This window comes from Dermochelys coriacea, chromosome 6 (genome assembly GCF_009764565.3).
Source record: "Dermochelys coriacea isolate rDerCor1 chromosome 6, rDerCor1.pri.v4, whole genome shotgun sequence".
NCBI classification, from domain to species: domain Eukaryota; kingdom Metazoa; phylum Chordata; order Testudines; family Dermochelyidae; genus Dermochelys; species Dermochelys coriacea.
The window spans coordinates 97453485-97468869 of NC_050073.1; the positions used below are offsets into that span (position 1 = coordinate 97453485).

The 15385-nt window shown below is 36.4% G+C and overlaps 1 protein-coding gene across 8 annotated transcripts in view; it reads right to left on the reverse strand.

The window, feature by feature from the left end:
* TTC7B (tetratricopeptide repeat domain 7B) overlaps window positions 1–15385 on the reverse strand; it is a 343610-nt gene that overhangs the window by 87509 nt on the left and 240716 nt on the right. For all 8 annotated transcript variants that reach the window (XM_038406917.2, XM_038406919.2, XM_043517821.1 and 5 more), the window contains one exon: window positions 11510–11607. In XM_038406917.2, the coding sequence (XP_038262845.1) occupies window positions 11510–11607 (98 nt within the window). The remainder of the gene's footprint in view (window positions 1–11509; window positions 11608–15385) is intronic.

The window sequence follows — 15385 nt, forward strand, 5'->3', positions numbered from 1 at the left end:
TTCTAATGCATCTTTTTTTGAGATGGGGTGACCAGAACTACACACAGATTTCCAGGTGTGCAAGTACCAGGGATTTATATAGTGACATCATGATATTTTTTGTCTTATTACCTATCCTTTTGTTAATGGTGTCTAACATTTTGTTAGATTTTTTGACTGCCACTGCACACTGAGCAGATGTTTTCAAAGAACTATTCATGATGACTTCAAAAGTTCTTTTTTGAGTGGTAATAGCTTATTCAGAACCCATCAATTTGTACAGATATTTGGCATTATGTTTTTCAGTGTGCATTACTTTGCATTTAACAACATTTAATTTCATTTGCCATTTTGTTGCCCAGTCACCCAGTTTTGAGAGATCCCTTTGTAACTCTTCACAGTCAGCCTTGGACTTAACTATCTTGAGTAATTTAGTATCATCCACAAACTCTGACACCTTACTGTTCACACACTTTTCCAGATCATTTATGAATATGTTCAACAGCACAAGTACCATTACAGATCCTGGGGGATCCAGCTATTTACCTCTTTTCATTGTGAAAACTGACCTTTGTTTCCTATCTTTTAACCAGTTACCAGTCCATGAGAGGACCTTCCCTCTTATCCCATGACTGCTTACTTTGCTTAAGAGCCTTTGAGGAGGGACCTTGTCAAAGGCTTTTTGACAGACCACATACACTATATCAGTTGGATCACCTTTATCCACATGCTTGTTGACATCCTCAGAAAATTCTAAAGCATTAGTGAGGCATGATTTCCCTTTACAAAAGCCATGTTGACTCTTCCCCAAGATATCATGTTCATTTATGTGTCTGATAATTCTGTTCTTTACTACAGATTCAATCAATTTGACTGGTACTGGAGTTAGGTGTATTGGCCTGTAATTGTCAGGATCACCTATCTAGTCTTTTTTTTAAAATCGGTGTTACATTAGCTATCCTCCAGTCATTTGGTACAAAGGCTAATTTAAGTGATAGGTTACATATCAACTACAATTTTATATTTGACAGGTTTCAGAGTAGCAGTCGTGTTAGTCTGTATTCGCAAAAAGAAAAGGAGTACTTGTGGCACTTTAGAGACTAGCAAATTTATTTGAGCATAAGCTTTCGTGAGCTACAGCTCACTTCATCGGATGCATTTTCCACTGAGTACATCCGATGACGTGAGCTGTAGCTCACGAAAGCTTATGCTCAAATAAATTTGTTAGTCTCTAAGGTGCCACAAGTACTCCTTTTCTTTTTGCGAATTTCATATTTGAGTTCCTTCAGAACTCTTCGGTGAATACTATCTGGTCCCGGTGAATTACTGTTTAATTGATTAGTTTGTTCCAAAACCCTCCCGAGACTTGTGAAATATGAATCATAACTAGCCACCTGACAACTGCTTCCTACTTAACACTTGTTATTTGAAGTTGCAGAGTGCCCTCTTAACTTTTTCATTTTTCAAATCTTTTCAGAAAGCATCAATTTACACAATTTTTGCAGTTCTATGTAAATATGTATAAGTTTATAATACTTATCACTTAAAATTTTATTTCTTAGTAGTATTCTCTAAATAAAATATACAACTGTTTCAAATGCATGCTTCCTTAACTCATTAAATAAATAGAAAATGTTTATCTCCTAATTTTCACTAGATTAATAGATCTGGCTCACAAGAATTTTTAAATTAATCACGGACTAAACATTTACAATCAAATGATGGACACAGAATTTAACATAAACTCAGATTATTTCAGAAATGGTGATTGCAATTCCAATCTCTTAAAATTAATAAGCTTTCAAACAAATCAACTTCAAAACTCCCTTACTATCCTCTGCTAATAAAACCCTGTGACCAAACTTTCCAAAATAGTCCACATTGTCTTCAACAGTGGTTTCTTTGAATTTGAAAGTTTAAAGAAGGAGACTCAATGGTATTTGTGTGCCTATCTCCCTAAGGTCCATTTAAAAGTCACAGCTTCTGTTCTTTCACTCCTCTTTGCTTCAACCTGTTTCAAAGGCTGAGGAGTTTTAGGTAATCTCAATATAGTACAGGAGAGCTGGAAGTTAACTGCTATCGAAAAGCAAAGAAACATAAGTCACAAGTATATAGTCTGGGTTGGGCACTATTTATTCAAAATAACAGATCAGAACTACATCATTTTTGCTTTTTTCCTATGGTCTCCTTATCTGAACATCTCTGTCATAGTTGACTCCAAGTAGTTTCTCAGAGCCCTTCTCCAAAAGATGGGATAGCCTCTAATGCAGCCTCTGGCAGTCCCTGTTTTTTGAGGGTCTCTAGTCAACACTACCACCGGAGCTTCATCATGCCTGGGCTATGCCTTTTTACAGTCACATAGTCTTTTCAGTCATCAAATCAAGTATCTTGACCATGTGTCACTATCATCCCCGGAAATCTAATCCCACAATACCTCATGCTTCTCTGGTATCACCACAATTAATCAGCATTTGGCTCATTCATGGCTCTTCCAGTGGAAATGCATGGAACACAGTTTCTCTTAACAGTTGTTCTGTGGACAACTGGGAGCAGTTCTCTTAAAAGCAGTTTTGAGTGCCCGAAGTTCACTCTGATTTTCTTCTAGTTTCTTCATAAGTTTTCTTATTCAAAATGCAGATTTCTTGCTCTATATCTCACACTTGCTATGGTGCTAACTGCCTACATTCTGGCTTCTTGTTCCACTCTACCGCACATTCACTCTGCTCTTTCCCCAGCATCACACAGACCTCTCCTAGTTTTGTGGTATGGTTATAGCCATATAGCCCTCAGCCAATCACATTCCTTTGCTTACCTCTCTCCAGCAAGGTTTTGTTGCTGCATTTCACTCAATTTTATCCCCCTTCCATCTCCTAAAGGTGCTATGGCAGTTTTGCTCTCATTGCTTCAACCAGGAAAAATAAATTTTATATATATATAAAATATATATTCTGTATTCTTTAATCCCTACCCAGCCCATCAGAATTCATTGTAAAGGCCAACTTGTGTCCAGCTGAATATGCTGTAAAACACCCCATTATGTCTTCATCAGAAAACATAACCCATACAGAGAACTTGTTGGACAACTGCTAAAATCAGGATTTAAGCATGAATGTTGTGAAGAACTGAAGAAGGGTTTTGTTCCCTTAAAAAAGAAACTGAAGATTCTTTTGAAATCAAACGTCTGAAAAAGGCATGAGAGGTCTGGGAAAGAAAACTAATTATAATATATCAGCATAATGGTTCTCTGCTATCACCTTGTTTGGTTTTACTTTTACTAGGGTTTATCTTTGATACTAAAATTGCCTCAATGGCGGGAAGTTTTTGGAAGTTCAAGAACTCACATATTTAGTTACCACTTGAATAACATCTGGAAATAGTAATTACCTCACACATGGTAAAATGTGAGAGATTTGCTGTCTAACTTTTTATTTCATGGCACATGTTTGTTGAGAAATATTTTGCTTTACTTTCAAGTTACCTTTCACAATCACTATTCAGGATTTATGAAGAGAGAATTTTTGTCACTAAACCAACATTTTATTAGCTTGCAATCAGCCTGTGCTTGTTTGAATGTTTTAATTAATAAACTTTTAATTCAATAGGAGACTTCATCTGCCATAATGTGAACAAATTACCAAGGAAGCCTGACATTGTGACCAGGCGATTACTGAACCATTAGCATTTTTACTGGCATTTGCTCTGAGAAGTCCTTTCCATCTCAAAGATTTGTTTATTACCCGATTTCAGCAAATATAGCAATGCTCAAAATTTACAGATTATCTCTAAAATTTTCTTTTAGATTATCTTTCTAAAATTCCATCTTATAATGAAGCCTAGATGTTCATAAGCATCCCTATGTAAAAGAAAATTATGATAAAATCCATGGCTTTTCTAGTAATTCTCTTGGTAATTTCTAAATAAATTTCAACATTAAATACTTGACTTAATGAGAGTACGTCATATAGTGTTGCTTTCACCGTAGAAGAGGAAAGTTGCTTTATAAATCAAATTTAATGGAACAATGTCTTATTCAAAGCAAGAAAAATCTGAATTCAACAGAAACACTCAGGCAGGATGAAGAACACTTCCAACTTCACATGCACAAAAAGCAGGCATTAAAGCATTTAAAAATACTAATGGTGTAACATGCACTGGATTGTGTGCTAATGTAAGCAAACACATTTTGTTTAAAGAGACAGTACCTTCTGCGGGGCTACATAAAGCAGGTGTTTTAACTGAAATTTACATTTTTCCTACTGAATATTCACAAGGAACCTGAGACACTTTTCCTCACACCGAAGCTGCAATGTTAATTATCAGTTTGGGCAGAAGAACATTTAGCATACCCTCTCCTTTAGTTTCCTGAATAACACTATCTGCCCTGAGACAAGGTGAGTGAGGTAATATTTTTTTAATGGACCAACTTCTTTTGGTGAGAGAGACAAGCTTTGAAGCTTAGAGAGAATAGACACCATACTTGCAGCGAAATATGTATAGTTCTTCCAAATTCTCCTTTACTTCGCCCCTTAGTTAAAAAAGTATCTCCACTACTTGGGAGAAATCTATTTCAAAGTGACAAGGGTAATGAAAACACAATTTTCTATAGGCTAAGCATAAAATAATCTTAAAATACATCTGATAGTAGCAATCTCAAGGTTGCAAAAAATGTGTTTTGTATATTGGATAATTTATTTGTCTAACTTTAAATGTGTATTTACTGATCTATGCTCTTTATTTTATTCTCTTTATTGAGGTCTTTAGATCTCCTCTGACAATCACTATTCCAGGCAGTGGAACACCTCTCAGCAAAGAAAGCAATAGCCCACTGCAAATCGCACTAGAAATCAAATTAACATTAGTAACATTACATATTAGACCACTGTAATGCTTACTAACAGTGGTGGCTTAAGAACTTTAACAATAAAAATTACCGGTGACTGACCATTATTCTATATAAGACCTTCCTGAAATACCTTTATTTGCAGCCCTCCAGAAGAGAATACTGCCTCTTTAATAATTAAATTTAAGTGTTCGTTGACTGCATTCAAATTTTGTAAGATTACGATCCTTAGAGTGATTGAATGGGTAAACAGCATCAGCTACACTTTACACACTGTATCAAACTTCCACTACTGATAAACAACATTTACATTCTGTGGCGGAGAAATGTGTGATTTTTAAGTAATTTAGAAATTAAAAGTAGACCTGTATAGTGAATACTACTTACAAACTGAAAAAAGGGAGTAAAAACCATGAAAGTAAGCATCTGGTGGCTTACCTTTGAACAACAGATCAAATCACAAATTAAAATCTTAATTAAAAAAAGACAAAATATAAAAACGAAATACTCCAAGAAAACAAAGAGACTTCTGATAATTTTCAAACTGAAAATCAGGTTTATTGTTTTCAGCTTTCAATAAAGGTTCTGAAAGAGAGGGGTTGTTACAACTTCTGAAATCATTTTGGTTTTCACCAGTTCAGGATGGTGAATTAAACATTTGTGATATGTGTTTTGTTTCTATTACAGGAAGATGTATAGTTGAATAAAATAAGCAGCCCACAATGTTCAGCCCTGAAATTTATACCGAGAAGCTACAAGGATCTGCACTTAATTTTTATTCATATAGCATAAAGAGGAAAAATATCCAAAGCTTTGAATCTCACCAATTGTTTACATTCTAGATAAGAATCTGACATTCTGCTTTTATGCCGTACATATCATCATGTAAACTTCTCTACACCTCATCATGCAATCTAGAAAGCTCTTTTCCTCATTAATACTGTAGCTTTTACTGGAAATGAAAAACTCAGACTTTATACCACTTAGTCTGTGTTTGCACTTCTGCTTTTTCTCATTAATACGTCAGGCATCTCAGTGGAACTCCTGGTGACTTACTGTTCCACAAAGAACAAACAAACAATCTAATGCTGCACAGGATGTACCATCTTATGGCAGTATGCTCTGTGGAAGCACAGTGCAAATCCTACAACACTTTCTTAATTAATCATGTATTAAAGTGCTACAAGATGGAACATAGCCTTCAACTTCTTAAACCTTTGTATCTAAATATCCTGAAGTTTAAAGAAACATTCATGCTTCCATAGATTTCAACATTTAAAATATCAAGGAGGGTAGTCACCGACCAATACCAAAACTAAACTTCAGAACACTGGATTATTGTGGTACAGCAGTGAAACCAAAGAGTACTATACCTAAGGCTAACAGTGAAGGTCAGGAATATTAATAGTAAGCAATCTAGTGGAAGGAGAACAAATATAAACTGAGAAAAATCTTTAGAAAGCTATTTTAAGCAAGAGGTTACCACACCAACCCCAAATTTATTTTGATATGCTTTGTAGAGTTTTTAAGTGAGAGGAGAATCAGGCCTACAATGGGTTTACACTAGCAGAACTCAACTGATTACAGTTCAGTAAGACAGATCAAAAATAGGCCTTTGCAATATGCAAAATAAACACAAATTATTTCATGCATTTGCCTCCTTGGTGCAAGATTTCAGGAAAAGATAGTTGTTATAAACTATAGTTATTAATGAAGGACCCAACAACGCAAAATAAATTATTACAATTTATGGATGAGAAAGACAAACCTTGTAGATGGTTATATTCCTATGAAACAAAGGGTATCAGTAACTGAACTGACTATTCCAGGTCCAACACCAGATATGCTTTATTGCAATGCCTATAACAGGTACTCTAAAGCAATACTGATTGATAATCCCTTTCTCCTCCCATCTATTACATGTGCCACATCCAGGAGTTTGAGATACTAATCAATTCAAAACTGTACATCTTTAAACACTCCAACATTACCTATTAAAATCTCCTCATATACTACTACTGTTTGTATTTTTAATACCCTCCCCCCACTAGTTAACCAAGAGCATCTGACCAGGCAGGATCCAGTTTCCCCTAATGTTTTGAAGTTTAAAATCCTTTCAATGGAAACACTGTTTATCAGTTATGGAGATTTTCAGAAAAAACAAACAAACAGCAAATTAACACGCCTATCAGAAAGAGATAACCAGTTTACAGAAAGGAGGTGGCGTGGGGCCCAGGAACATGGATAGGCTGCATGGGGCCAGACAAAGATATCAGATTTGGGATGAGGGTGAGGAGGATAAGAAGATACAAACAGGTGAAGAGGAGATTCTGTTCTTGAGAGAGGAGATGAGGAGGAAGTATTGGATGCTAAAAAAATGAAAGACAAAATTGATACAAGAAAAAAGATCCAAGAACAGAGTTTCAATGGACTCATGAATTCCAAAAAGAAAATGATTTAATGCAAAGCATTTATTTCACTACTCATAGCATGAAGATGGTTTCTGCAAAAAAAAAAAAAAAGTATTAGTTTTTCTTTAAAGAACTTTACAAAGTCCATTATCTTGTATGATATTCAAAGACAAGTGTCTTTATGTACAAGAAAACCAGAAAACTAGATTTAATCAAAATCAATTAATTTGGAAAGCAAATTTTCTTTAATATGCTCTAAACTAATTTTATTTGAGGAAAAACAAAGTTCTAGACAACCTGGTTTAAAACCAGCTACTAATTTTATTTTCTATTATGTTAGTCCAAAAATAAATGAGCTAAAACTACCACATAATGCAACAAGTACAGTAGAACCTCAGAGTTACAAACACCAGAGTTATGAACTGATCGATGAACCGAAGATATGATATCTAGTTGAAAGTGCAGAAGGATTTTAGGTGGGCTGACATGACATGACATTTGACCAGAAGATTGGAACTAACATTCTAGTCTTGTGAACAGAAAAGATTTGGACTTGTCTATATTAGAAAATTGCACAGGTGTAACTTAAATTTATTATGCCTGTTTAGTTAAACTGATGCAAATCCCTGTTTAAACACTTATTTTGAGAGTGGCTTATTTCAGTTTAGTTTAAGATGCTAAGGAACTGACTTACGTTAAATTGACACATGAAACGCTTATCTGGAAATAAAAGTATCTACACAGGATTTTGCACCAATTTAGCATTTAGTTTAAAATCAACTTTAGCTAAACTGGTACAAGTTTTGTATAGATAGACAAGGCCTCTGGTATGATTATTAGCTCTAGTCTCTTTTCCATAGGTCAGTAGAGGCTGAATATGCTGCTCAGCTGTATGGACAAGGGACTCATGACTTAAAAGTTGGCTTATAAAGGAAAAAAAAATTAGCTGAATTCAACTCCCTCCCCTCCTGTTTCTTTCGGATATATAAAGGAGGATCGAACGTCGCACTCATTAAGGTATTTTTTCCTGCTCATTTTCACCTTAAAACTATCAGAAATGTCATAGTTCTTCTATATTTTTGGAAGACCCACTGAACTGTAGTGGGAGCTCTCTCAGCGCATAAAGATTCAACACCCTTGCACTGTTATTATCTAAGACCTTTTCCTCCTAATGGATCCTGACATTTGAGTTAAACAGATGTTACCAAAAGTAAAAATCAAGGAGTTTTAAGATACCTATCTAAAACACCCTCCCCCTAATCAACATACTAAGTTTCACTTCCTTGGTACTTGTAGAGTCATAATCCCATCCATCTACAGTGTTCCAGATAAAGAGGGTAGTAGAAAACCTGAATTTCTAAGTGAGACTGTGCACTCTTTGGGAAAAGGATTGTCCCCACCTGTGTGTAAGTACAGCATGCAGCGCAATGAACCCTAAATACTTATTGGAGCCTTTGGATGATGCTACAATATTAATTTTATTGTTTATTATCAACAAGAACAAAAACCCTTTCAAAAGTTACTTTTCAGTCACTCTTTATACTTCATAAAGCAGCAAAAAGGAGGACTGTAGAAGAGTAGAGACTCTGCTGACAGTTCCCTTGGAAACCTCTCATTTAGTACCCCCTGCTGACAGACCACTCTGACGCTGTATGGTCTGCCTCTTCTTCTGATTTGGACCTCCGGCCAGGTTATATTTTAGTCCAACCCCTTCTGCGGTAACAAAAAGTCCAACGAACAACAAGTTTGTAATCCCTCTGTTCAATCTGTCACCCTTGATTCTGGGCCCCATGGTTCATATGCCCTTTATTCAAACTTCCAGTCATCAATCTCCCTTCTCACAGGTTTTATACCACCTTACCAATGGGGTTAATAGAGGAACCCATATCCAGGGACCCTAAGATAGGCAGTCAAGTTTCAATCCCTCACACTACTTTCTGTCACCTCCCTGGACTTCTTCCTACCCACCCTGTAAGCAGACCTCTCCCACAGCCTTCTCACAGGGCTAGCACCTCCAGGGCTCTCCCCTGGAATCCCCCAATAAATCTTAGAGTCAAAGTATAAACAAACCCCCTTCTTCCCTCCTTAGGCTTCACCTTTCAACCCTCTCTTGGTCCTCAACTGAACACATCTGAGGGCTCTTCCACACTGTGATCCCAGAGAGTGAACTGCAGAGTTTCTACCATTCTCCCTGCAGACCTCTTTCTATTACAAACTTTCCTCTCTTTCTACTAACCCCCAGCTCCTTCCTGCCCAGGTATCAGCAGTTCAGATTCAGAATAAGACAAATCTGAACTTCCAAAAAGTTCAAGTTTGTTGAGATCCTGTTTTCCAGTTTTGGCTGAAGATAGTTTGAAGAACAGGTTAGACAAACATCTGTCAGGGATGGTTTAGGTAAACTTGGGCCTGCCTCTGCGAGGTCCCTTCCAGCCCCTACAGTTCTATGCTTGTGACAAGCCCCAGTAATAAAGTTCAGACCTGGATGCAACTTCCCAAAAAGTTTCATGAGATTTTAGATTACAATTTTTGATCCAGGCACATCTCTATTTAATAGCAACTCATCTGGCTGATTAATGGTGAATAATGAAGGTCTATGAAGAGAATGCAGTCTATAAAGGCAACTATTACTGTTCATGGTCTGAGTAACTGGAAAGGTAAAATCAGGGTGTCCCAAGGCTCTATAAAGAATCTTGGTACCCACTTGAAAAACAAATGTTTCTTTGCATGCGTAAGTAGCTAGATTTTAAAATTTCATACCTCATTTCTTGTATTTCTTTGGTAAAACAAAAGCAGTGAGCTAGCCCAGAATGTGGAATGATCACAAGCCAAAATTTCATATTTTTAATTACAATGCTTTTTTAAATTGCAAGTGCACATAAGAATGTGAAAGCAAAAAAATCCCACTGTATGACTAACAGACTTCTTGCTATGGTAGGGTACACACTGCATCAAGCCTTTATAATTCTCGGAAATAAGGCATTTATAAAAGAATACCTACTATAATGGCACCTCTTTGTGCATGTGAGTGCGCACATCTGGTCCAGCTTCATGGTTTCAGAAATAAATCAAGTACAATTTTTTACTATTGAATAATTCTGTTACTTTATATTTCAACTACTCACAGGTTGATGAGTTCTAATTTACAGCTGTCAAAATGCCATAAAGGCATCTCCGGTGATAAACCCTCCCAAAAGCATTTTATATTGAAGCCCAAATAAACAAGAATTCATGTCTCAGAGACAATAAGAAAAGCATGTTCTAGTTTTGACATAAAACCACAAAAACAAGGAAACAAACAGCTAAGGAAAATATCTTAATACTTGTGATACAATAGGATATAGATTAGGATAAGCTTAATATGGTGTCCTTTCATGTAAAGTTAGTGAATCTTAAATCACCAAATGTCAATTGTTTCCCTTTCTGAGAATTTCTCTTAAAACTGTACGTTTATTCACTCATTTTGGCTGTGAGTTTCTGGTTTACACAGTCTTTTAGGTCTATTTATTCAAGTTATGATTGGTGAATAAAAGATAATAGACTAATTACAGTTTATAAATATTTACTGACATGTAATGACATCATAAAGTTAACCTACTGCATTTATGCTGCATTTTATTTTGCACTGTGTTTAATGAGAAGTTCATTACCTGACTTGTAAAATATTTATCTCTCTTAAAGTGTCAAAAGCTATTAGCCTCTGTTGTGAACCCGCCACCAAAATGAAATCTGTTTTCAAATATACAGTGCCAAAAAATAGCTAAATAAAAATCTTAATTTTTTTGAAGGGGTGGGAGGGAGTTCTCTTTCAATTTCTAATTTGCTTATTAAATAATACAAAGAAAAAATTTACTCAGAAATGTTCAGATACCAAGGGAATGGGTAATGTATCAGACCTAGCTAGAATAGAACAGATCAGCATGCCAACTTTTAATCATTATTAAATATTTAACAATAAGTATAGTAACACTTCCTAAAACGTTTATATATATTTTATTAATACAAATGTGCTGACAGGCCTGGGTAATGGGCACTTTTAAAAACAAAAATAAATTAATTAATACAAAGTAAAGTTTATGCTGCAAGCATCTCCTCAAACAAACTTGATACTGCAATTTATTTAATTTTTTTTTTTTTACTTTACAACAATGAAGATATATAGTGAAAAAATAATCACATCTTACACCAATTGCTTTGCACTTTTTATCTTGTCGGATTTGACTGATGATACTGAGCCACACATTATCTTTGCTACTTTATTGTTCAAGATGTTAATTCTCACCTGTTTCAGGGTCACTGAAGTCAGGTAAGGTAATCGTATTGAGCTGTCGTCTGTCAGCAATGGCTCTGTCTAACAGACTGCTCCCACGTCCCGAATCACTGTAACACAATATTTAAAGTACAAGCCATTTAAAATATAAAATCAAACACTGACTGTTGAGACAGAATTTTTATACTGTACCTTCTCACATGTTGTTGCAAAAAAATGCAAATAGTGATAATCAAAGTTTAGTATTAAACCTGGTCAATTATTCAGTTAAACAACTACACTAAATAAAAGGTAACTAAAAATTTAATCCATACTTATTTTAACAATTTTGACCCATAATAAAGTCAATCAAAATGGGCACAAAAGATGCATACATTTAAAGTGAGTCTAAAATGTTATAACTTTACAAGCAAAGTATATACTCAGACTCAAGTCATTAAACTAGTGCACAATACAGTAAATTTACATGGCAATTAATAAGATGACAGTCCTAAAGAACAGAATCGAAACACATCCAAACCAAACCAAAACATAGGACAAAGACTTAATGTTCAAGAGGAGCTGTGGGGATTACTAAAGAGTAAAAGAAATGTTCAAAGAGCTGAGTTTTAAGCAGGAATCTGAAGAAAAGAGGATGTTTTGTAGATGAACCAATTCAGTTTTATGTTTAGTGAAATTTAAGACAACAATCTTTGTATAAATACAGATGGTACAGGAGACTGGTAATGAATTACTGTAAGAATCTTTCACCTCTGTTCACTACATTTGAGACTAGTCTAGTTTGGCAGTGACTGAAACTCAGCGCCACCTAGCTGTCTCATTTAGCAGCCTATGTGTAGGGCCCTACCAAATTCACGGTCCATTTTGGGCAATTTCACGGTCATAGGAGTTAAAAAAATCATAAATTTCATGATGTCGGCTATTTAAATCTGAAATTTTATGGTGTTGTAATTGTAGGGGTCCTGACCAAAGAGGAGTTGTGAAGGGGGGCCAGGGTTCAAGGTTATTGTTGGGGTGGGTGGGTTGCGGTACTGCTACCCTTACTTCTGCGCTGCTGCTGGTGGCAGTGCTTCCTTTAGAGCTGGGCAGCTGGAGAGCAGTGGCTGCTGGCTGGGAGACCAGCTCTGAAGGCAGAGTCACTCCCAGAAGCGGCAGAGAAGTAAGGATGGCATGGTATGGTATTGCCACCCTTACTTCTCCACTGCTGCCTACAGAGCTGAGCCCTCAGTTAGCAGCCTCCACTCTCCGGCTGCCCAGCTTTGAAGGCAGCAGCACAGAAGTAAGAGTGGCATGGTATGGTATTGCCACCCTTCCTTCTGCACTACTGGTGGTGGGGCACTGCCTTCAAAGCTGGAAGCCCAGCCAACAGTCACCGCGCTCCAGCCACTCAGCTCTAAAGGCAATGCAGAACTAAGAGTAGAAATGCTTCTACCCCCCTAAAATAACCTTGTGACTCTTCCCCCACCCCACTGCAACTCCCTTTTGGGTCAGGATCGTCAATTTGAGAAATGCTGGTCTCCCCAGTGAAATCTGGAGAAGAGATTTCATGGACCATGACACATTTTTCATGGCCGTGAATTTGGCAGATCCTATCTATGTGGAAAGAACTTGGTCTATTAGTCCATTTCTTAGTTCACATCACAAATAAACCAACCCTACAGGCACCTGATTGGCAGTTTTAGCAGAAGGGCCAAGACTTAATGGGAATGGAGAATGAATTTCCTCTCACCCCTAAATTGTCCCTTCAAGGTTGGTGGTGAGGCACATTAGCAGGACAGTGAGGGGAAGCTCGTACTGATACTGTCTGTGCCTTAAACATTCTGTGGATAAATAGATAACTTTTGTTTCTAGGGCTGCTAATCTGGCACTTTTCATAGTTAATTCTCCCTTTTAAAAGGCATTTTTTCAATGGAACCCTAAATTGCAATAGCCCCATTTAATATGGTATATGCTCGTCTAATCCTCCTCTCACAACTGTGACAATTAAGAGCAACTCCATTCAATTCACCAGTATAAAATGGTGTCTAAGTGAGATCAGAATCTGGGCCAGTTTTACATCTGTCCCAATTTTAAAATGGCCACCTACTTTTGAATTTAAATGCATTCTTGCCCTTTTCTTTCAATTCAGCTACTAAACTCATTACAGTTACACTTTAAAAACAGGATGAAAGATACTATTTCCTTTCTTTATGCAGATGTTGCTAAAATGTTACCAATAAGATCTTGCATGACACTAATGTCATTGCTAGACTGCAATTTCTCTGCAAAGAGATGCTATTATAGCAATCTACAGGAAACAGAAGGGAATTTTCTGGAATACAGACTATCAGTTATAGTTATTATATCAGTTGGTACATATTTTTTGGTAACGACTATATTAATTACTTTTTCAACCCAGGAACAATGTCACATTAAATATCGTTGAACAGAACAACAATTAATGTAAATTATCTTTTAATTACTGCACTGACATTCTGGGTGATTATCTGGTTTCCACCCGTAGTTGTACTTATTCCAAAATAAGCCTGTATGTGACAATGTCCTACACTGCTCCTCTCCTAATTTGGGGTGTGGCCTAGCTCTTTCCTATTTAATGTACAGAAACTGAAGGAAAGTTATACGCATGTACAGTGTATTCCCTTAATTAGGCTGAATTGGCTTAAGGATGTAAGTACATTATACTGTAATAGTAATGAGAAAAATATAGAGAAGAAGAGAAAGAGCCTATTTTAATTTTTGATATACTTTAGCAACCAGACTACAGATGCACTGCATTTGATGCAAGTATTATGCCTTAATCCTACAAAATGTAAGTATTATGCCTTAATCCCTTGTACTTTACAATAAGGGAATTAAAGAGTAGCAGAATTCTAAGGATTTATAGCCAATTAGTGAGCAAACATTTACTTGTATGCTGGAAATGACTTTCAACAACAAAGAGCAGATTGTTTTCTTGTGTTTTATAAGATCAATGCCATGGGAAAGAGTAGTGATTAGCACTTTTATTTCACGTGTTCTGTCCAGTTATTCTCACAGGTAACAGATTAATGAGGACATTGAGTCCAACCTTCTCCTACAAAACGTGATCTGATTGCAACCAGAGATATGTGCCATAGCAAGTCGAGCTAGTCAGGAAAGGAAACTTTCATTCAGCAGCACAAATTAGAAAGGGAACCTACATCTTATTATAATACTGCTCCATGTTCAGCTACTATTGGTGTGAAAATGCCATATGCTACGCTAGGGTAAGAATGTCACATCACCACAACCCTGCCAGCACTGTATCAGGGGATGTATGCCACAACAGATGCTACATAAGGGAGGTATGTGATACCATCACAACCGCAACAGTGCCAACGTGATGTGATTTGTAAAACCAAGTCTCCTGCGTCACAGCATTTATTCATAGCCCCGGCCCCCTCCCTGAGATCCACGCTGATTTTGATTGTAATTTATAAAGATTTTTTGTAACTGAATTGTTGGAGCTTTTTTACCAAAAGCAGCAGCCTCAAAATCTAGGTTAGTGACAAATAAGGAGACAGAAGTTCCCATGTTCTTTAGGGAGAGGTGGAAAGATCAAGAGAGTTGGCAACTATTATTATTCAGAACTGATAACAAACCCAATATAATGAGAATACTAAGCTTTTATAGTTCAGGGCAGGTCAGAATTCCTGCTGATACCTGGAGGAGTTGTTACTTAACTGAAATATTTTTAGGTTAGATAGCACTGAGCACATCAGGAAAGCAATGACAAAGCATGGTTAGACATCTGTACTGCACACAAGTATAACTGCATATTGTAGGAAGGTATAAAGATATGCTTACAATGTTATGTGCACAGGCATGATGCTGCAATTAAACTTATAAGTAAATTGAAACCATTCTGTT